Here is a 23,368-nt window from a genome sequence, read left to right as displayed (position 1 = left end):
GCATTATTACACACAATGGAAGAGGAGGGATGTATCAGTACCATGTACTTTTACGTTGAATATAGTGACTTGTGCAATCACACATTAAATGAGTAAGGTGCCAAAGTGCAAATATAACCAGGCTATTACCTCTTCGAAATCCGGTACGCATATATAAGAACATACATCTGAGCAATAGCACAGAATCACCTTAAAGCGCCGAAGGTGCAGAAGTTTTAACCATCTTGAACATAGACACACACATATAATATATATATATATATATATACTGCAGATTTACTGAGTCTGACCGGCTTGGGTGTGCTGTCCCTCTCTCACTCTAAGATTCCTTCGCACATACAGTAAGGGCAGGCATGCTATTGTACCTTGTGTGTGTGTGTCTGTTTACTGTAAACATGGTCAAACACCAATTGTATGTCACACCAGATACTCCCCTCTATATCTGGTTACCTATCATATGAACAATGCAGTCAGTCTTCACAAGTTAGTGAGGAGATTGGTGGGAAAGGTCAAGAGCCATCCTGGCTCGGTGCCATAAAGTCTATGATGGCAGATATGTCATCACAACTCACTGCAAATACTCAGAAGACACAACAGCTGCAGCAGACTGTCGCAGACCTGGCTGCTAAGGCAGATGACAAACAACTCCCCCTCCCTAGTTCAGGGCCACTTAAATGTGGGCTGCCTGATTTACTCTCGGAATCTGAGGAAAAAGTACTGTAGGAGGGGGAGTAATTAGAACCTAATACAGAGGATTCCACTTCTGCCCAGGGTATTGTGCCCCTCATTCTTGCTATCAGGGATGTATTAAAAATCCCTTTAGAAGATGCTGCACCACCGCAGTCGTTTTTTCCTAGCACAGAAAAAACTCTGTGTCACTTTCCCTGATTCTCCGGAATTAGATGACATATTTAAGCAAGCCTGGAAAAATCCTGATAAAAAATATCAGGTTACAAAACGGTTTTTACACACTTTCCCATTGACACCTGAAGGTACGAAAAATTGGGAAGAATCCCCAGCCGAAGACATATCAGTCTCCCGCCTCTCAAAAAAGGTGGTCTACTACCAGCTCCTGGCTCCTTTACACTAAAGGATCCTGGGGATAGGAAGATAGAAACTACACTGAAGTCTATTTACACAGTGGCTGGTGTATCACAAAGACCTGTGCTTGCCGGATGTTGAGTGACACACGCCATCCATACTTGGGCGACTCAAATTCAAGAGGGCCTTGCTGGGGATATGCCCCTGGTCACTACAGTAACCCTCTTAAAACACATTCAAGACACTGCACGCGTTCTGTGTGATTCTCTCAAGGAAATTGGTGCTATTAATGCTAGGACTACTGCCATGGCAATGTTGGCGCGCAGAGCCCTGTGGCTGCGTCAGTGGGTAGCGGACGCAGATTCCAAGTGCAGTGTGAAGTCTCTTCCTTTCTCAGGGGAGGGGCTATTCGGGGTTGAGTTGGATACGTGGATTTCTAAGGTTACTGCAGGAAAATCAACGTTTCTCCCCTCTGGGGCCACGCCGGCTAGGCGTTCCTACCCGGTGCCGTCTACCAAGTCCTTTCGGACTACAAGGCTTAGATCAAGAGCCAGAGGTGCCATCCTCTCAAAATCCCATCTTTCGTGAGGAGGATTCAATCGTATTTTCCAGTGCATATGAAGATGTGATCCAGACCATTTGTTCAGGAGATCCAATTTAAATGTTCTGGCATGGAACCTTCCATATTGGATGGCCTCGTATGAGGCTACCATCTCTCCCAACAATTTTATGCAAAGATGGATGGATATCAGAGTAGGCCGTAGCACCAGTTGGACCATCTGCTTGCTTTTTCCTCTGGGAGGAACACTTTCTGAGCCACAGTATCCAGAAACATTCCCAGGAACAGGAGCCGCTGAGTAGGCTCCAGGTGGGACTTGTGCAGAATCAACATTCTGGAACTTCAGGCGATCTACAATGCTCTGCTTCAGGCATCGCCTGTGCTTAGGGATCGGGCGATCCAAGTGCAGTCGGAAAACGCCACGGCGGTGGTTCACATAAATCGACAAGGAGGGACAAAAAGCAGAGCCTGCATGCAAGAGGTGTCAAAGATACTTCTCTGGGCAGAAAGAAACACAAGAGCAATGTCCGCTATCTTCATTCCGGGGGTGGACAACTGTAAAGCGGACTTCCTGAGTTGTCACGATTTCCACCCGGGAGATTGGGGTCTCCATCAGTTGTTTCAGCAGATCATCGACCGGTGGAGCTGCCCACAAATAGATATGATGGCTTCTCTACTCAACAAAAAGCTTCACTGGTATTGCTCACGAACCAGGGACCCTCATGCAAGGACAGTGGATGCACTGAAGTTGCCTTGGCCTTAACGGCTGGTGATTCCTCCGATTCCGTTGCTGCTGAGGTTGCTCAAGCGAATCAGGGAGTCCAGGCAAATCTGATTGCCTCATATTGGCCTCGGAGGGCATGGGACGCGTATCTTCTGGACATGTCTGTCAAAGACCATTGGCCTCTGCCAATCAGAAAAGATCTTCTGCAACAATAACCGTTCGTCTACCCGGACTTACGGCGACTTCGTTTGACGGCTTGGAAGTTGAGCGGAAGATCCTAGCTCACAAGGGCCTTTCCAAGAAGGTTATTGCAACCATGGTTCAGGCCAGAAAACCTGTGACGTCAAAACACTATCATCATATCTGGAGAAGATATGTTTCTTGGTGTGAGGAACGCACGTACGCACCTGCTGAAATCCACTTGGGACGTTTCTGACATTTCCTGCAGGCTGGTGTGGATAAGGGCTTACGTCTGGGTTCCATTAGGGTCCAGATTTCAGCTCTCTCAATCTTCTTTTAGAAAAAGTTGGCAATGTTGCCAGAAGTTCAGACCTTTTGCAAGGGGTTAATTTACACTCCCCAGCGGCTGCTATTGTCTGCAGCCGCTGGAGGGGGGGGGGTTCCTGCCGTGCTGACCGATCAGCAGTGAACGGCAGCACGGCAATCAGTAGGGCCGGACTGACATGCGGGGCAGACTAGCCTTGTGCTGAGCGTGTCCCCCCCCCACATGTTAGGGAAGATGATCGTAGCTGTGCCAAATTTAGCACAGCTACGATCAACTCGGAATGACCCCCTCTGTCCCCTAGCTCAGTGGTTCCCAACCTCGGTCCTCAAGTACCCCAAACAGTTCATGTTTTCCAGGTAACCCAGCAGGTGCACAGGTGTATTCATTACTCACTGACACATTTTAAAAGGCCCACGGAGCTAATTATTTTACTTGCAATCCTGTGAGTAGACCTGGAAAACATGAACTGTTGGGAGTACTTGAGGACCGAAGTTGGGAACCACTGTCCTAGTGGGACATAGTCTTCACTTGATGTCTCCTATGCTCATCTCAGTCTGAACTAACAACATCTGTAATATCTGATAACTCTAGTTTTCCCTCATTATTCACACATATGGAGAACAGCATATAACAGTGCAACTTTGTGTACAGATAAGTACAGTAACAGTTACCAGAAAGTAACAAGAAATAAGTCCCGGCTTGTACTTCCGCCCGGTAATCTAATTCACCATCTTTGTTGGCCTGCATTGAAGAATGTTTACCCTTGGATATTTTCACGCTATCACTACTTCAGTCTTTCAAAAATGGCAATAACAACATTATATTTCCACTAATCAATTCAGAAGATTTCTTGTTCCCAACATCCAGTATGTGAATCCTGTTACATACATCTAAGAAACCTTTCCAGTATTTACTCACATGACACAAGTGTAATAACTTTACTAATGATCTAATAATCTCCAACAATAACTATTTCAATTACTTCTTACGTACTTTCCCTTAACCAAACTTTCAAAACTACATCTATAAATGTAAGGCCTAGTTTTCCTTGTAAAACTTTCTGCTGCTGTATTCTGTCAGTACTTGCATTTGGTGACTGTAAGTAATCATATTCTAACATGCAAATTGTCCTAATGTGCATTGCTTCCCTGGTCTTAAAATATATCCCAACAGGACACCTCCACTCTGCCTCTCACTCACACTAGCAGTTACCAGATGGTAATGTGATAACCCTGTCTGCTGGATCTGGCAGTATGTAACCACGTGTCAAATTCCTATTTCCCTATGCATTGTAAGCTTGGTATTGGTAGCCCCCTTACTACTTGTCTGTCTGGTTCTATTTACCGTTTATCCACATTTGTCAAGTACTGAAGTATTTATATGAAAATGTTCCCTAATTGGATACCTCATTATTACACACATTAAAATATATGGGCTTCTCAGCCACTACCAGTATTGTTTATGATGCTATTTAAGATCAGTGAATGTTACAAATATAAAATTGTTATATCTGGAATGTATTTAGATATAAACTTATGTACTCTATTGTCTCCTTTTTCAATATAGCTCCCTCTGTCTGTACAAAACCAAAAGCACCTATTTCTAACAAAAGGTAGCATTGGCTGTCCTGGTGAGAAGATCTATAATCCCAGTGAGCCGAAACAGGTTTCTAAACTGCTTGTAGATGCCATGGTCTTGTCACAGATGGCGCATACAGATTCTGAAGCTTGCTTCACCTCATCACTGTTATATAATAAAATAATTGAGCACCACATGGAACATTAAAGGCAATCAGCCTCAAACAGAAGACAAGAGGAAAGAATTGTGCCTATCAGAAGATTCCTTAATGACCAAGAAAAGAAAATTGCATGGAAGTGTGATTTAATTACATTTGCGAGATGTTAATATTTTCCTATCAAACCTTAATACAATCATTCTAAACTGAGGTCATGATAGATTGTTTGAAAATAAAAACCTCAAGATCAACTGAATTTTTTGTAATGTATTCAGTTTTTTATCTGCAACAACGTTTAGTCGTATGATATGCCCACTTACATATTTTACCATTTTATATCAGCATTTATAATATATTAAAAAACTGCTCTCTTGACCGTAAAAAAATAAGAATAAAAAGTTAGATACATTATATCACAATGTACTCCAATAATACAGTATATCACAATGTACTCCAATAATGCAATACATATCATAATATGCCCTGTACCCAACTACTCTATGGATAACTATATAGGGGGTGTGGTATGACTTGTCAACAGTCATCATGTCTACCCGCCTAAGTCGACATGAGGAACGGTCAATAAACCATTCCTGGTGGTCTAGTGGCTTCTTACCCTCTCTCGGAGGTGGCTCCTGCATCATCTGGGTCCTGGCGGTTCTTTAACAGTCACTTCCTCAGCATGGCAACATTTCACATGGCGACAGTGTGAGGATGTCAGCCTGGCCCCTGTCAACATTCTGATGCCAACATTTACAGCGACATGGTTACAGAAGACCATTTTTCTGGAAACCTGTAACCTGGGGTATTTTATGTACCAAGAATATTTTGGGATTTTAAAAAGAGGATCAGTCATCAAAATAAAATCCTTCATTTATTCAGTCACATAAAATATAAAAGGTGTTCTGCAAATAAAAATGGTCTGATAGCTCACTTTCTCTAATGAGCTGCCATTTATTTAATAAACACTGGTGGGGGGGGGGGGTCCTCTTTCAGTATAAATGCAACACTATAAAAGTACTGCGGAACTACAGTAGAATATTAAGAATAATGGCTTTCATGGGAATAATTCCCATGCTATTTAATGGGTACCCCACGGAGCAAGTAAATTGGTTTGAGTGCCCATTAATTATTATGTTTCTCACACCCGAATAGACAGGGTGTAGCTGCATAAAGTGGCTAAACCCATCTAAAGATAGTGCGCCCAAACCCTGGACTTTTTGCACATTTCTGATTGGAACCTCATGAGGCTGCGAGCAGTAATGTGTGCATCTGCGTCATTCATGCCCAATTGGAGCAACAATTGAATTACTTCATCTGGTGCCAATTAATTAGCACGGATGGTGAAATAGAATTCCCCCGAAGGGATGCAATTAGGAGTTAATGTACATTATTTAAAGGTAATGATTATAAAGGGGCTAAGTATATAGAATGGGGGTTATGATTATGCAGAAGCAGCTAATGGTTTTGAGGAGGGGGTTACATATTGAGAGAATTATATAATAAGTCCATCTAAAGTACTCTCGTTTATATTAGTCACTGATGTTCCCTACATTGCATGGTGGTCACTGCAATGCTTTGTGGCAGGTGAGGTAGTGTAATATAGGCAGTGATGCAGTATTGAGGCAGTGGTGCTCCATGTAAAAGTGAAGACACCACAGAATAAATGCAGCAGGCGCTGTCACCTTAACGTAACAGGACTAATTCATTTTGCCCACATCCTACAAACATTTAAGTCTTCACAATGTTGACATCTGCATTCAAGCCAAGGTGAGTACTATCTACTAGTGAGGCTGTACCTTTGCCCAGTGGACAGTCTAGATTCACCCAAAGGTTTTTTCCCCATTTACAAGGAAATTTGATCAGGATCAGGAATAGCGTTCCCACTTTTTAAGCGCCCTAATTACAGTTTCAGCTTTGTTTTACTTAGTCTTGTTCGCCTTCATGTTATGTATATAACCATGCAACATTTGATAAGGAAAAATAGGTAGAGATCTGGAAATTTGGAGTACAAAGAAAAGATCCTAGCGCTATTCAGACCTCCCGTGTAATGTAATAACAAGTTAATGTGCCAGTGCTATAATATAGTGAGGAATGCCGCTCCTCGCACAAAGGAAGTGCTACAAACATTCATAGAAACAGTACAAATAGTTTGTAATAAAAATTAAGAAATAAAATATAATATTAACAATACAGTATATTCTCCCAGAAGTAATGAATTTCAACAATTGCTCATAAATAGTAACACACAACGAGGGGCGTGGCCACGGCGGCAAGGGACTAGGAAGCAGGACAGAGGAGCTCCCTGGATATCAATCCTGAATCTATCCTGGGGCTCTCTCTGTGACCTTCCCTCGGCTCATACCTCGTCAAGCGGCACTGGGGAGGCGGTGGACACCGTCCGAGGACCTGTGCGAGCGCTCCCGGCTCGCGCCAGCGGCCGCCCGGACTCCGGGCCGCAAACAAATCCCCGGCCTCGATTTTGGAAGCTCCGCCGGTCGCGCGCCCGAGACTGCCACAGCGGCCTGCGGCACCCCACTCCTGCACCCCCAGACCTCCACACAGACGCAATCCAGCTCCCCAGAAGACTGATGTAGGGAGTGAGGAGGGGGGAATTAGTGTGCTGGGCGGCCATCTTGCCTGCAGCTTCCTGTGTCTCTCCTCACTGCATGGTGCAGTGTATATGAAAATTGAACTGGCCTGGATGCGTTGTGCTGGTTCCTGTTGCCCTGCCTTTTGCTGGACTATCATATACTAAACATATATATACAATTGGATCCTCCTGGTCCCCCCTTCTCCTTTCAATATTACAACTGGATCTCCTGGTCCCTGGTGGGCAGGTGCTATTGCATCCATCACCCACTGTTATACTCCTCGACACTGAATACTGGGACTCTGAGTATTGCTGGGCCTTGATACGATGGTGAGGGGCGGCCAGAGTGCGGCCGCGGCTAAATTGGAGAAATACGCTCGACAGCCTGCACCCCAGCCGACACACTCATCTCCCAAGCCCTCCCCCTCTGCCAGAATGGATCCCCCGGCCGGGGCCGACTCAGGGGTGAATGTATAGCCATCTGCTCCCTCCATCCAGCAGGTCTTGGAGGCCATAGCGGCTAGTGAACAACGTCTGTCGGACAAAATGGAGAAGGTGCAGTGTGATTTATCACTGCTGCGACAGGACGTCCAGCGAGTGCGGGAGAGGGTGGGCGAAACTGAGACGAGGGTCTCCAACCTGGAGGACCTCAGCGGCCCTTTGCAGCGCTCAGTATCTGCAGTTACACAACAAGTCACGACATTGCAAAGCAAACTCCTGGACATGGAGGGCAGGCTCCGCAGAAATAACGTGAGATTCGTGGGCCTACCTGAAAAGGAAGAGGGGGCACACCCCGAGGATTTCCTGGAGGCCTGGCTGAAAGAGGCGTATGGCGTTGAATCCTTTACCTCTCAGTTTGCGGTGGAGCGGGCTCACCGGGTGCCCTTCCGGCCTTTGCCCCCAGGCGCCCCGCCACGAACGTTTATAGCAAAGTTCCTGCACTATAAGGACCGGGACTCTGTCCTGCGCCTGGGACGCGTGAAGGGCCCCCTGCTCCGGAATGGAGTCCGGGTATCGGCATTTCCGGACTTTGCAGCGGACGTTCAGAAGGACCGGGCCCAGTTTCTTCCCATTAAGAGACGTCTTCGTGACCTGAACCTACCTTACTCGATGCTGTTCCCCTCCAGGTTGCGTGTGGTGGCTGACGGGGAGACCAAATTCTTCAGCTCGCCGAGGGAGGCGGCTTCATGGTTGGACAGATATGCTCCTGGGGTCCGCCAGCTGGCACCAGACTGATACCAGGATACCCTCCTCAGTGGGCCTGCAATCCGCCAGTATGAATCCAGGGAGCTCCCTCTGGTTTAGTGATTCTGGACTTTGCTGAGAAGCGATATAAAGTATACAGGTTTTTTTTGTATTGGGGTTGTTTTTGATCTGTGCGCCTGGTACAGAGCCGCCGTAGGCTTTGGGATCTCCAGGGCTAGAGTTTGGTTAGGGATATGGGTATGCCACAGTTCGGGGAGGTATACGGGGTGGGGGGATGTTTGAGGGCCGCTGTTGGCCTCTCAGCAGTTTTTCTGTTATGTGTTTTGATTTCAAGAAGTCTACATAATTGTCAATCAGAAGGTGCGGTGGGGTTGCACTGTTTTATGGGGTTCGGCTCGGGGTCCGGGGCCTGCGGAAGATGTGACTACGTGAACGGAACGTCGGGTGGGCGGGCGGTTGCCCGGAGGGCATTGATGATGGTATTTCCTCTCTGCCTTCTGGTGTTTAGGAGCGCTGTGCCCCTGTTGATACCTTGGCCGACATGCCTCCCTTAAAAATCTTGGCGTGGAACGTCCGGGGCATCAACAACAAAGTTAAGAGATCCTTAGTATTTCAAATGATCAAGAAATATGGCCCAGATATCATTTGTCTAAGCGAAACACATTTGGAAGGGAACAGGCTGTTGTCACTCCGCAGGCCTTGGGTGGGATGGGCGTACCATTCCTCACACTCCTCTTATTCCCGAGGGGTGTCGGTAATGATAAAGAGGACGGTACAGTTCGAGATGATCAGGGTAAAAACAGATCCATATGGTAGATACGTGTTCCTAGAATGTAAACTGTACTCACGTAACTTTTTCCTGTTGTCCGTATATGTTCCCCCCCCGTTTTCATATGATGTCCTGCAGAAGGCCGCCTCATTTGTTGCTTCCTCCCCCCACACCCCTGTCATCTGCCTGGGGGACTTCAACAATGTGTTGGACGCCTCCTTGGACAGATGGAAATCTCCTCGGGATCAAGGGGCAGGGGGCGACTCGATTTCACCTAGATCTAAATTTGCAGACTTCCTGGATAGTATGCAGTGGGTAGATGTCTGGAGGCCTCGGTATCCTACGCTTAGGCAATACTCCTGCTTTTCTGGTACACATGGCTCCTTTTCCAGAATCGACCTGGCCCTGGTCTCGCCTGAGCTTCTGCCGGGCGTGGCGGATGTTCATTACGAGGCACGGGGGGTATCCGACCACTCGCCCCTGGTGCTGTCCTTGGATGGGGACTGTCAGAAGGGACAGTCATACTGGAGGTTGCATCCATCTTGGTTGGCCCAGGTGGGCGATTGCCCGGATTTAGCGCCCACGTGGGAGGGATTTTTTGCGGATAATATGGGCACGGCACCGATCCCAGTAGTTTGGGATGCATTCAAGGCGTACTTGCGTGGTACTTTAATTGGTAAAATTGCTGCCTGCAAGGTAGCTCGTAGGACGACGGAAAGACAGCTTGAGACTGAGTGTAGGGACTTGGAGACACGATACCTGACTGAGGGCACCCCCGCGCTGAAGGCCCGCTGGCTGATAGCTCAGGAGGCCTGGCTGGCTCATCTTTCAGACAAAAATGCACGTTCCCTTTTGTTTAGGGCCACTAATATATACATGCAGGCGGACAGACCAGGTAGCTTGCTGGCCCATTTAGTGCACTACGACCGACCTGGGACCACGGTAGCGCAGCTGCTTGGCCCCGACGGTTCCACGGTAGATAACACCCCAGACATTGCACAGATGTTCCTCCTTTACTTTAAGGAGGTCTATGATAGTCAGCTGACATGCTCCATGGAGGATTTAGACTTGTACCTGACAAATATACCCCTTTCTAAACTTTCCCCTGAGGCTAGGGACGCTTTGGACGCGCCTCTGACTCTGGAAGAGGTGACGTCGGCGGTGGAGATGTCACCTAATGGTAAATCCCCGGGTAGTGACGGTATTCCCACGGAACTGTATAAACAATACATTAAATTCTTTGGTCCTCAGCTGCTTGCTACATATGTTGATATGCTTGCCGCTAACTGCCTTCCTCCCTCAATGTCCGAGGCTATTCTTATAATGCTCCCAAAACCTGGTAAGGACCCTAAACTTTTGGAGTCTTACAGGCCGATTTCCCTCATTCCCACCGATGCCAAGATCCTGGCGAAAATCCTCGCGGTCCGGCTCAATCTAGTCATTGAATCCATAATCCATCCGGATCAAACCGGCTTCATGCCTGGGAAATCCACATCTATCAATTTGCGCAGGCTGTAAACTATTTTGCAAGCTCCTCATGACTTCCCCTCGGACGCGGCTGTGGTCTCTCTGGATGCGGCCAAGGTATTCGATAGCGTTGAGTGGCCATACCTGTGGGGAGTCATGAGGATCATGGGCTTTGGCCCTAACTTTATACAATGGATCAAATTGTTATACCAGGATCCACGCGCCAGGGTCTTGGTGAACGGCTACATCTCCTCCTCCTTCCCTTTGACACGGGGCACCCAACAGGGTTGCCCCCTCTCTCCCGCCCTGTTTGCCATAGCCATCGAGCCCCTGGCCTGTTTGATTAGGTCGCACCCGGACATTGGGGGAATTGATACGGGTTCATGCACTGATAAAATAGCCCTATATGCGGACGACTTGTTGTTATTCCTCCGAGACTACGCGGTGGATATGCCCAATGTGTTGCGGGTCATAGAGATCTTTGGTGGGTTTTCAGGTCTCCGCATAAACTGGTCCAAATCATTTATTATGCCCGTTATAGGCTCCCCCCCCCCCGGCCCTGAAAATATCCCTACCACTGCGTTGGACAGCCCAGTTTAAGTAGCTCGGGATCCTAGTAACCAACGATCCATCAGACTTTGTGCCCTTAAACCTTGATCCTCTGGTTCAGACATTTGTGCGCAAGTCAAGAGCTTGGTGCAAGCTCCCGCTGACAGTGACGGGTAGGGTCGGCCTCGTCAAAATGGTAGTTCTGCCTAAACTACTGTATGTTCTCTTGCAGTCCCCCGTATACATCTTTCCAGCCTTTTTCAGGAAATTAAACAGTGTCATAACGTCCTTGATATGGGCCAATAAAAGATCTAGAATAAAACTATCCACTCTTACCAGACAAAAAAGGGACGGCGGCTTGGCCTTGCCCCACTTCCAATTGTATTACTACGCCGCTCAATTATCACATATCGGTATTTGGCTCCGGGGAGGGGAGGAGGCTGGACTGGGCTGGGCGTTCCTTAGGTGCTATTACCCAGATCTCTCCCCGGCGCAGGTCCTGGTTGGGGGAAAACCTTCTAGATTCTCACCCCCTATTGTTTTTCAGGCTATGAAGATATGGCTAGCGTTGAGGAGCCTGCTTGGGTATGTGGGTATGGACCCGGATACCCCTCTGTGGCACTCCACAGTGCTCAGTGAGCTGGGGTCTCTTGAGGGCGGGGAGGTGTGGGCTCCGTACTCGATAAATTCAATGTCTCAACTATATAACGATGGCGCATTGAAATCATTTCAGCAGTTAAAAGAGGAGTTTGGACTTCCGAACTTTCACTTTTACAGATTCTTACAGCTCAGGCACGCCTTGCAGGCACAATTCGGACATTCTCCCCCAGCACTCCTCCCCTTCCCCATTAAAACATTTCTACTCTCACTGGGTCGAGTCAAGGTGATCTCCTTCACCTACTCGTACCTTATTCAAACACTACATGCAGACCCACTCTCGAATCTTCGGGAGAGCTGGGAGTGCGATCTGGGTCCCATAGACGGGGAGGACTGGGAGGACGCTCTGTGTAACCCGAGTCAGGTCACCAAATCGCTGCGGTTTCAACAGATACAGCTCTTCATTCTGCATAGATCATACATGACGCCAAGCAGGCTGGCCAAATTTAGGACCGATAGCGTTGATGTTTGTCCTAAGTGCGGGGCTGCCGGAGGCACATTCTGGCATCTTGCATGGGAATGCCCGTTGCTGCAGACGTTCTGGGCAGGGGTCGGGTCGATTCTGGAACATATGGGGATACCGAGAGGCTTACTGACTCCGAGATTCTGTATTTTGAGGGTGGGTGGTCCCGATTCTGGGTCCCGCTGGGGGGGCATGTATGCCCGCAGTATGTGCGCTCTGGCTAAGGTGTGTATTGCGCGGGCGTGGATGGCCCCACGGCCTCTCACGGTACCTGCCTTCATGGGTTTAGTAAACGATACCCTCTTAAAAGAACGATATGTATATATGAAATATAATGCCCTTGCCAAGTACGAGAAGATATGGTCCCCTTGGATTAATTCCACGTACTCATCCCTCGCCCTTCAGATTTAGAGGGCGCCGACTGCCGCCACGGTAGATCATTTGGGCCCGGGGGCGCCGAGCCGGACCTATACCTCTCCTTAAAAGTAGATTGTTCACTATTTAGCTGTCGCACCGCACCATGCACACCATGGGATGACTAGATTTGAGTTTGTTTCTGGGGGTTTGTTTTGGGGTAGAGGGGTTTTGGGCTACACTTGGCCTGTTAGACGGAGTAATTACAATAAAGGTTTGGGGAGTAAATATCTAAATGGTTAAGTATGAGAATTATAATTTGGTTACAGACCTCAGACACTATGTATTATGTGGGAACTATACACAGGAACAGCAATAAGGGAAATGTATTTTATATATGAATATTCTTGGAGACAACCATGTCTCAGTATAACGTGTAACAATGAATATGCTTCCTAGTGTACACTGAAATGTCTGTATCATTATTTATACTGTTGAATAAAAAATTACTCTATTCAAAAAAAATAGTAACACACAACAACTTTCTCCAAAACCAATTCTAATAGTACAGCTGGTAAACAGTAAAAAAAGGTCCTATGATAGTTTGTAAAAAGTTGCGATTAAATATAAATACACATTGGAGCAGATGTATTATTATGGCCATAACTTTCAGAATCCGCTTTATTGGCCAGGTATGCTTGCGTATACTAGGAATGTCTTTGGTTTGCTATACAACAGCCAAGTAGGTAACAGATAAGCAGGTGGGGGGGCTTTATGTAACGTTTGGCATTATCACCATTTTATCACGATTATATGCTCACACACATCACCCTAATGTATGAATATTAACCCTTTGTTTATACCGAATATGGATGTCTCCCTCTCTGGGGGTTCTGCATCCTCTGCAGATTTGCTGTGTGCTGTTGTCCCGCGCATGCGCAGTAATCATCCTACCCAGTGGACCCCATGACTGTCACCCTGTGCATGCGTGATTCATCTGTAAGAACTCCAGGGACCTGAGGCAAACATGGCAGCACGCATGTGGCGCCTTCCCAGTGAACATGCCGTGTGACCTGGCGCATGCACAGAGGAGCCCCAGTGACTCTGTGTCCAGCCAATAAAGTTATAAAACAAAAAAACACACAACGAAGTAGCTACAGTGCCAGCCCCGACCTGGCGATGTGACAGAGGGGGATTATCGTACATTGAAGAGCCACCTCAGCGTTAATACATTAGGCATGCATCACCTACAGCGCGGCATACTTTTTTAGTATGCGCTCTGTGCCTTCCTTAAAACCCATCCGAGAGCCACATTACAGTGAGGCGGGGACTGCAGCACTTAGCGTGTGCTATGTGCAGAAAGCACATAGCGACACTTCATACGTCTGCCCCATTGATTGTAGCAATGTTCAAATAGCTACATTCATTAAGCACAGTGGCGTGCGGTGAGGTCATTGGCTGGTGAGGCACTGCAGCCATAATGATCCGCAAAGTCCGGCGATGAACCTTACCGCCACTTGTGATGTCATGGAAGTAGGCTGACAGTGCCTGCCTACTTCTATTTTTTTTATTTAAACATTTATTTATTTTTTACAAATATGTGTTTTAGGTAGCCCTTGAGTTGAAATAGTTGGAAGATTTGGGATCAGAGTTAGGTACCCCTTTTTATACCTTACAGGAGACCGTACCCCAATTTACACATTACGGCAGACAGATTCCCCTTTTTTACACATTACGGCAGACAACGTCCCGTTTTTTACACATTACGGCAGACAGCGTCCCCGTTTTTTACACATTACGGCAGACAGCGTCCCCGTTTTTACACATTACGGCAGACAACGTCCCGTTTTTACACATTACGGCAGACAGCGTCCCCGTTTTTTACACATTACGGCAGACAACGTCCCGTTTTTACACATTACGGCAGACAACGTCCCCGTTTTTTACACATTACGGCAGACAACGTCCCGTTTTTACACATTACGGCAGACAGCGTCCCCGTTTTTTACACATTACGGCAGACAGCGTCCCCGTTTTTTACACATTACGGCAGACAACGTCCCGTTTTTTACACATTACGGCAGACAACGTCCCGTTTTTACACATTACTGCAGACAGCGTCCCCGTTTTTTACACATTACGGCAGACAGCGTCCCCGTTTTTTACACATTACGGCAGACAACATCCCCTTTTTTACACATTACGGCAGACAACGTCCCGTTTTTACACATTACTGCAGACAGCGTCCCCGTTTTTTTACACATTACGGCAGACAGCATCCCCGTTTTTTACACGTTACGGCAGCCAAAGTCCCCGTTTTTTACACATTACGGCAGACAAAGTCCCGTTTTTACACATTACGGCAGACATCGTCCTGTTTTTACACATTACGGCAGACATCGTCCCGTTTTTACACATTACGGCAGACAACGTCCCATTTTTACACATTACGGCAGACAGCGTCCCCATTTTTTACACATTACGGCAGACAGCGTCCCCGTTTTTTACACATTACGGCAGACAGCGTCCCCGTTTTTTACACATTACGGCAGACAACGTCCCCTTTTTTACACATTACGGCAGACAACGTCCCGTTTTTACACATTACGGCAGACAGCGTCCCCGTTTTTTACACATTACGGCAGACAGCGTCCCCGTTTTTTACACATTACGGCAGCCAAAGTCCCCGTTTTTTTACACATTACGGCAGACAAAGTCCCGTTTTTACACATTACGGCAGACATCGTCCTGTTTTTACACATTACGGCAGACATCGTCCCGTTTTTACACATTACGGCAGACAACGTCCCGTTTTTACACATTACGGCAGACAGCGTCCCCGTTTTTTACACATTACGGCAGACAGCGTCCCCGTTTTTTACACATTACGGCAGACAGTGTCCCCATTTTTTACACATTACGGCAGCCAGCGTCCTTGTTTTTTACACATTACGGCAGACAGTGTCCCTGTTTTTTACACATTGCGGCAGAAGTCCCCTTTTTTATTTTTCTTATACAATACAGTGAGAGAGTGAGAGTGAGTGAGAGAGTGTGAGAGAGTGAGTGAGAGTGAGTGAGAGAGAGAGTGAGAGTGAGTGAGTGTGTGTTACTCACCTTGGGGGGGGCCACGATCCACCATCCACAGGACAGCTGCGGCGACGCTCCGGAGCCCTTTAGAGCAGAAGATAGCCGGCGGCAGCAGGAAGCTGCTCTCTGGGGCTGAGAAGGGACGGCGGCGGCGGGACTCACGGACGACGGCGGCGGCGGGACTCACGGACGACGGCGGCGGAGGGACAAGGAGAAGGCGCGCCTCGCTCACACCACTTGCAGTGCCGGGACAGAGACTTGCGCTCCGGGACAGCTCCCCTCCCGCTCTGCTGATTCCGGGCTTCTTGCTCCACCGCTGCCGCTGCTGGTCACTCTTACAGGGGCGTGCTATGGGTTGAAAGCACGCCCCTGTCACTCCCCTGTCGAAGCGGCACTTCCACTAAGTGCCGCTTCAGCTGCATTTTCTAATGGGCTTTTACTGCCCAATTCTTTGTCCCGCCTCCCCGCTTCCTTCCCTTTACACTGACAGTGGGAGGCACCGACAGCGGTGCCTCCTAAACTCATTTATAAAGAATATATAGAGCCCAAGATCATTAAAATAATATAAAGCCTAATGCATATACTTATGACACAGAATCTGTGTCATAAGTATTTCTTTTATATTATTTTAATGATTATGACAGGGGAGGCACTGCCTCCCCTGCCTGCACGTCCCTGATTAAGCAGTCATGGATGTGTGATATTTCTCATAGAAGGCATCCACAAGAATGTCATGAAAACTATGATTAAAAATGGTTGAAGAAAGAAAAACTCCAGACACAGATGGTTTTTGTTTTTGGGGGCTTATACCAGGCTTTTGAAATCTGAAATGATAAACACTGTACTGTCACAAGTGTCACCTCAAAACAAATAGTGCCTTAGACAGACCACACAATTATCACTGTCCTCGTAAAGCTGGTCGGAAAATGAATGCTGCCGGCTGATCAGTTACCATTCACTCATTGCCTACTGAAATGCAGCTGCTCAACCAAATCAAATTGGCTAGTGTGTAACCAGCTTTACACACTTACTAGACAGTAACAGCACAGCTAATGTTTTGTGAGACAAGCAAATGTGACAAAACTAATACAAACACTATACCATGTATTTATTTCAAGAAAAAGACTCACTATTTTGTCAAAATGTTTTAACAAAATAAATCACATCTTCCCAATCACTAATAATCATGATATTGAGATTTTAGCAAATTAGATGTAGCTTGTTTTAATACAAAGTGAGGAGCATGTAAAAAATAAGATCCTGAGAGATTAAGAAAATTGCAATTATACAGTATATGCAGGTACATTAATACTACATGTTCACCATGGTGCAGGAGCACAAACAGTAAGTTGACAATTATTTTAAGGTTCTAGAGCAGGCTTTTTCAACCAATGTGCCGTGGCACACTAGTGTGCCGCGACCAGTTGCAAGGTGTGCCGTGGAGCCAGAGCAGAGTGAACTGTTGGCCTGGGCTCTTCTTAGAGGATCAGTCGTGCTCCAGCCGTGACGTATGCCTTGAAGACGCGGCGGTGTGATATCATAAGTCACGGCCGCCGCGTCTCACCATCCAGCCAGCCCACCCGCCTGCATACACATCTTCCAGTTCCTGCCTGCATGCACAGCTTTCCTTGCCCACCCACATCCACACCTGCCCGACCGCCCGCTGCTCAGTAGTCGCAGCACTCCACTATGAACAACCCCCGCCACTGAGGGACAGGGAGGAGGACAGCTGACCGGTAGGGGCTAATATTTGGGTGTTTTTTTTTTCTCCTGTGGGGAACAAAAGGATTTATGTGGGGAGAATAAGGATTTATGGGGGGAACAATGTGAATAATTCATGTGGGGTGCAATATGATTTATGTGGGGAGAAATGTGATTGTTTTTTCTGTGTAGGCCAATGTATGTGTGGATTTTTTTTTACTACGAGGGCCAATGTGTGTCTTGTTTTTTTCTGTGGGGAACTGATGGTGTGCCTTGGCAATTTTAAAATATTGTTTGGTGTGCCGCGAGTAAAAAAAGGTTGAAAATCACTGTTCTAGAAATTGAAGCAAACTAGACATGTGATTTTTTTTGTTCATACATAACAAAAATAAATAACATTTTTGTTCAGATGCTAGGTAACCACATATTTTGTGCAACAACGGAGTGGCACCTACAAGAGTACTGCAGGCAACTGGCATGAGCTGCTCTAGTTAGATGTACCCGCTTTTGCATTCTCCAGAGGAAACATTTCAAATGAAGTTACATAATGTGCAAAGGTCACTTTATAGGGTACATTTGGCCCGACAGACCAGTTTAACAAAATAGGTTTACCTGATTTATTTCTGCTGCGGGGTACACTGGGCTCCACAAGGATAGACATTGGGGTGTAGAGTAGGATCTTGATCCGAGACACCAACAGGCTCAAAAGCTTTGACTGTTCCCAAGTTGCATAGCGCCGCCTCCTCTCTAACCCCGCCTCCCTGCATAGGAGCTCCGTTTTGTAGTTGGTTCCGCAGATAGCAGGCACATAACAGAGGGGCTGCTTCAGGCAGCCCTAAAAAGAGCTTTTTAGGAAGAAAAGTGAAGACTTCAAGGGCAGCAGCAGTGTGTAAATGTTAGGAGACATTCACTGCTGCAGCTCCATCTCTCCCCAGCGGCGCTGTATACTCTCGTGCCCTGGTTGCCGGGTACCTACAGCGGGAGGCTCCGGTTTTCTTCTGGTCAGGCACACACGACTGGGGCTCTCCGCGTGGCTGCGCTTCGGGAGGTGGGGAGTGGGTCCCGCTCGTGGGACCCGTGCTGTATCACGATCCGGCGTGGTCGGTGGGAGGCGGCCCGTGCGCGCTGGCGGTGGACACTGGCATACTGGCGATCCCACTAGATCACCAGGGCATGGGTGCAGGTCAGGTTTTCTCTCTAAACCTTTTTACAGTAGCCCACAGTACCAGGTGGTTTTGCCAGAAGGGGGATAAGGCTTAGACCTGTAGCCCCTCCCCCAGGGCACCATTTACAGTAAATGTTCCCGCCCTGGAGCTGCATATCTATCTCTCCCTCACTCACTATCAGTGTGTGGGCGCAATTTCTCTCAGCTACACTGTTCCTGGGAGTGCTTGGACAAATCCTCCTTTGTAAAGCCACCTGATAGTCAGCGCTGTGACTTTACAAGACACTTAAGTATTCTACATGTCATTTAGACAGTGATAGCTAAGAAAAAGTGCATTTAGTCAGGGTTCTCTGGTACAAGTGCCCTGTGATATACATCCAGTTCTTACTGTGCAGTGTTATATCTATTGACTACATAGCTATATATATTATTGTTGGTAATAACCTCTGCATTGTATAACTGTGACTATATGTGTGTGCATTAGCTTGCTGGGTGATTTTCATTTCGTGTCTCTCACTCAACTTGCTATCCCTATATTCTATAACCTGAGGGGGCTTGGTGTGTCAGGTTTATAATTCTGTAATATAGGATATTCACAAGATACACTCTAATTGTATTTTTCTCTGTGATTTTAGTCACCATATCTCTCCTGTATCCCTGCTTGCGCTGACTACACTGCGCAGGGGTTTGGGCTAGAGGTATTGTGCTGCTGACAATTGTACCGTGTTACCTGATATTGCAAGTTATATCATGTCTGCTTCTGAGGGTAACGGTTCTGGGGATGAACACACTACTGGTGTTGCTGACGCCACAGATCCCTATGAGGAGAATATAGCAGCTGAGGGCTCTGGTTCTGGGGGCTCCTTGCCCCCCAGTGGGACTGTGGCAACGGGGGTCCATAATGACCCGCCATGGGCTACTTTCTCCACACTTCTGAATACGCTAGTTACTAAACTAACGCCCCCTATGGGACATCCTATGCCGGTTCAACCGTATGTGGTCCCCGCGGCAAACCCGCCGTGGGCATATTCCTTGTCTGCTCGATTGAAGAAATTGAACCAGTCTTTGACTACTAAAAAGTCTGACCCTCGCTCGCCTAAGACCAAGGGGTCCTTTAAGCGAGCTCTTACCTCCACACAATCCACTGCTGTCACTGACACCTCATCTGATGAAGATGGCGATTACACTGACCCCACAGATTCTGACACAGATACTGCTGATGGGGAGGGTAGTTCACAAGTGGATGTTCCTGATCTTTTGGAGGCTATTAAGTTGATTCTACAGATTACGGATGATCCTGAGCCATCTGTCCCTCCTAAGAAACCAGATAGGTTCAAGCGTCAGAAGGTGGTTAAACAAGTTTTACCTCATTCTGATCACCTGGTGGATATACGTCAGGAATCCTGGGAAAATCCAGGGAAGAAGTTTGTGCCTCAAAAGATGATGCTGGCTCGCTAGCCCATCGCGCCAGCTGTCAAAAAATTGGGAAACGCTTCCTCCAGTAGACTCGCATGTGGCAAGGATGGTGGTTTCCTCAGCTCTACCTGTCACTACCGTCACGTCTCTGAAAGAGCCTACGGATAAATGTGTGGAGGGTTGTCTGAAAGCGATTTACACCCTCACGGGTGCTGCGCAAAGGCCCACTATTGCAGCGACATGGGCTGCAGAAGCTATTGAAGCGTGGGCCCTATAGTTGGAAGCTGAAATCTCATCTGACCATGCTACACAGTGCTTGTCATATATTGTCACAGCTTCTCACTATATTAAAGAGGCGGCTTCTGATGCCAGTATTCTAGCAGCCAAGGCCTGTACTACGTCAGTCCTGGCTCGCCGGATATTGTGGCTGAGATCCTGGTCCGTGGATCTGGATTCTAGAAAAACCCTGGATGTACTCCCTTTCAAGGGAGATATTCTGTTTGGGGAGGACTTAAATAAGATAGTGGCTGATTTGGCTACTGCCAAAACTGCCTGTCTGCCAAGTACCGCTCCTTCTGTGTCGAAGGCCAAAAGTACTTCCTTTCGTCCTTCAGGTAAAGCAAAAGGTCAGGCGTACCACAGGCCCGCACTTCCAAACCTGGTAAGCCAAAGCCCAAAAGAGCCTGGGCTGCCCGTCAGCCAGCTTCCAAGACCGATAAGCCTGCCGCATGACGGGTGGGGGGGGGCGGCTTCTAGGGTATACCCAGGATTGGTTGAAGTCCACTTCAGATGCCTGTGTAAGGGAAGTCATCACTCGAGGTTACACCATAGCCTTCGAAAACCGCCCCCCTCATCGATTTTACCTGACAGACGTCCCTTTGGACCAAAGGCAAAAACTCTTCATACGGAGGTACAGACCCTTCTGGACACAGGAGTGGTAGTACAGATGCCTCTTGCTCAGAGAGGCCAGGGGTACTATTCTCCGCTACTTCTAGTCCCGAAACCGAATGGGTCCTCCCGCCCCATTCTCAACCTCAAGGCATTGAACAAGTTTGTGAGAGTCTCCAAGTTCCGTATGAAAACCCTTCGCTCTATCGTTCTGGCCTTGGAACCTGGGGATTATATGGTCTCCCTGGATATACAGGATGCTTACCTGCATATTCCTATAGCAGTGTCGCATCAGCAATACCTGAGGTTTGCGGTTGGCAACGTCCATTACCAGTTTCAGGCGTTACCTTTTGGTTTATCCACGGCTCCGCGAGTCTTCACCAAGGTTATGGCGGTGCTGATGGTGGTACTCCACCGTCAAGGGGTCAGGATCCTACCGTATCTGGACGACTTGTTGATCCTGGCAAATTCCCTAGAAATTCTCCTACGTCACCTAGATCTGACTGTCCGGTTTCTGCAAGCCCACGGGTGGCTCATCAACTGGAAGAAATCCTCCCTGGTCCCTGCTCAGGGCATGGTGCACTTGGGAGCGCTATTGGACACACACAACCAGCGGTTGTTCTTGTCTCAGGAGAAAGTCCTGAAGCTTTAGGACAGGATTCGTTGCTTCCTATCTCGTCCGCAAGTGTCGATACTTTCGGCGATGCAGGTGCTGGGCCTCATGGTGTCAGCATTCGACATGGTGGAGTATGCTCAATTCCATTCTTGCCAAGTGGGTCGGCCTGCCTCACCGGATCAGGTCTCACATGATCTCATTGACTCCGGAGGTCCGTCTGTCGCTGTACTGGTGGCTCCAGGACCAATGATTGTGCAGGGGCTGTCCCTTCTGGATATCCGACTGGGTCCTGTTGACGACAGATGGCAGTCTGAGGGGTTGGGGCGCCGTGTTGGAGCAACACTCCCTTCAGGGTCGGTGGTCCAAGGAGGCGTCTCTCCTCCCGATTAACATTCTGGAATTGCAGGCGGTCTTCAACTCATTGAACCTGGCCCAGCATTTAATTCAGAACCGTCCTGTTCAAGTACAGTCGGACAACACCACCTCTGTGGCCTACATAAATCATCAAGGCGGCACTCGAAGCTGCTTGGCAATGAAGGAAGTTTCACAGATTCTTCAATGGGCGGAATGCCATCTACCGGCCATATCAGCGATATTCATTCCGGGAGTCCTGAATTGGGAAGCGGACTTTCTCAGTCGTCAGGACGTACACGCCGGAGAGTGGGGCCTCCATCCAGAAGTGTTTCAACTCCTAGTGGAAAGGTGGGGCCTTCAAGACGTGGATCTGATGGCGTCTCGACACAATCACAAGGTTCCGGTCTTCGGAGCAAGGACAAGGGATCCTCCAGCAGCATTCGTGGATGTGCTGGCGGTGCCGTGGAAGTTTCGGCTGCTGTACGTGTTCCCTCCGGTGTCACTCCTGCCCGGGGTAATTCGGAAGTTCAAGCAGGAAGGAGGAATCCTGCTTCTCATAGCTCCAGCGTGGCCCAGATGGCACTGGTTCTCAGACCTCCAGGGCCTCTCGTCAGAGCGTCCAATTCTACTTCCACAATGCCCAGACCTCCTCGTTCAGGGCCCCTGTGTCTACCAGGACCTGGCCCAGCTGTCTTTGACGGCGTGGCTCTTGAAGCTTCCGTCTTGAGGGCTAGAGGGTTTTCTGAGGCGGTCATTCAAACTATGCTGCGGGCTCGGAAACCGGCTTCTGCTCGGATTTACCATAGGGTCTGGCATTCTTACTTTGTTTGGTGCGCATCTAACAATTATGACGCTTCCAAGTTTAGTACAGCCAAGTTGTTGGCTTTTCTTCAGCAGGGCCTCCCTCAAGGTTCACATTTCTGCCTGGTCGGTGTAGTTTCAGAGAAAAATTGCGACCTTACCTGATGTGCATATCTTTACTCAGGGTGTGTTGCGTATCCAACCTCCCTATGTCCCGCCTGTGGCTCCTTGGGACTTGTCGGTGGTTTTGGAGGCGTTAGAAGAGTCTCCGTTTGAACCTCTTGGTTCAGCTGATCTTAAGTGGCTTTCCCTTAAGGTGGTGTTTCTGCTGGCTATTGCCTCAGCTAGAAGAGTGCCGGATTTGGGTGCCTTGTCTTGTAGTTCCCCATATCTGATATTTCACAGTGACCGGGCGGTTCTTAGGACTCGTCCCGGATATTTACCTAAGGTGGTCTCTTCGTTCCACCTTAATCAGGAGATTGTGGTTCCGGCACTTGTTTCTCCTGATCTGTCTCCCAAAGAGCGGTCTTTGGATGTGGTACGGGCTCTCCGTATCTATGTGAAGAGAACTGCTTCTATTAGAAAATCTGATTCTCTCTTTGTTCTGTTTGGATTTCACAAACGGGGCTGGCCTGCTCACAAGCAGACTTTGGCCAGATGGATTAGAATGGTGATTGCACATGCTTATGTGAAGGCTGGTCTGTTAGCTCCTGCTCAC

The 23,368-nt window shown here is 48.0% G+C and overlaps 1 protein-coding gene across 1 annotated transcript in view; it reads left to right on the top strand.

The window, feature by feature from the left end:
* Window positions 1-4,820, top strand: part of ANKS6 (ankyrin repeat and sterile alpha motif domain containing 6) — a 255,254-nt gene extending 250,434 nt beyond the window's left edge. The window contains exon 16 of the mRNA XM_063922805.1: window positions 4,396-4,820. Coding sequence (XP_063778875.1) covers window positions 4,396-4,445 — 50 coding nt within the window. The 3' untranslated portion in view covers window positions 4,446-4,820. The remainder of the gene's footprint in view (window positions 1-4,395) is intronic.
* The last annotated feature ends 18,548 nt before the right edge of the window (window positions 4,821-23,368 follow it).

This window comes from Pseudophryne corroboree, chromosome 5, assembly GCF_028390025.1.
Source record: "Pseudophryne corroboree isolate aPseCor3 chromosome 5, aPseCor3.hap2, whole genome shotgun sequence".
In the NCBI taxonomy this organism is placed as follows: domain Eukaryota; kingdom Metazoa; phylum Chordata; class Amphibia; order Anura; family Myobatrachidae; genus Pseudophryne; species Pseudophryne corroboree.
Note: the sequence above shows the minus strand (reverse complement) of the source record. Positions and strands in the feature narration are given on the sequence as shown.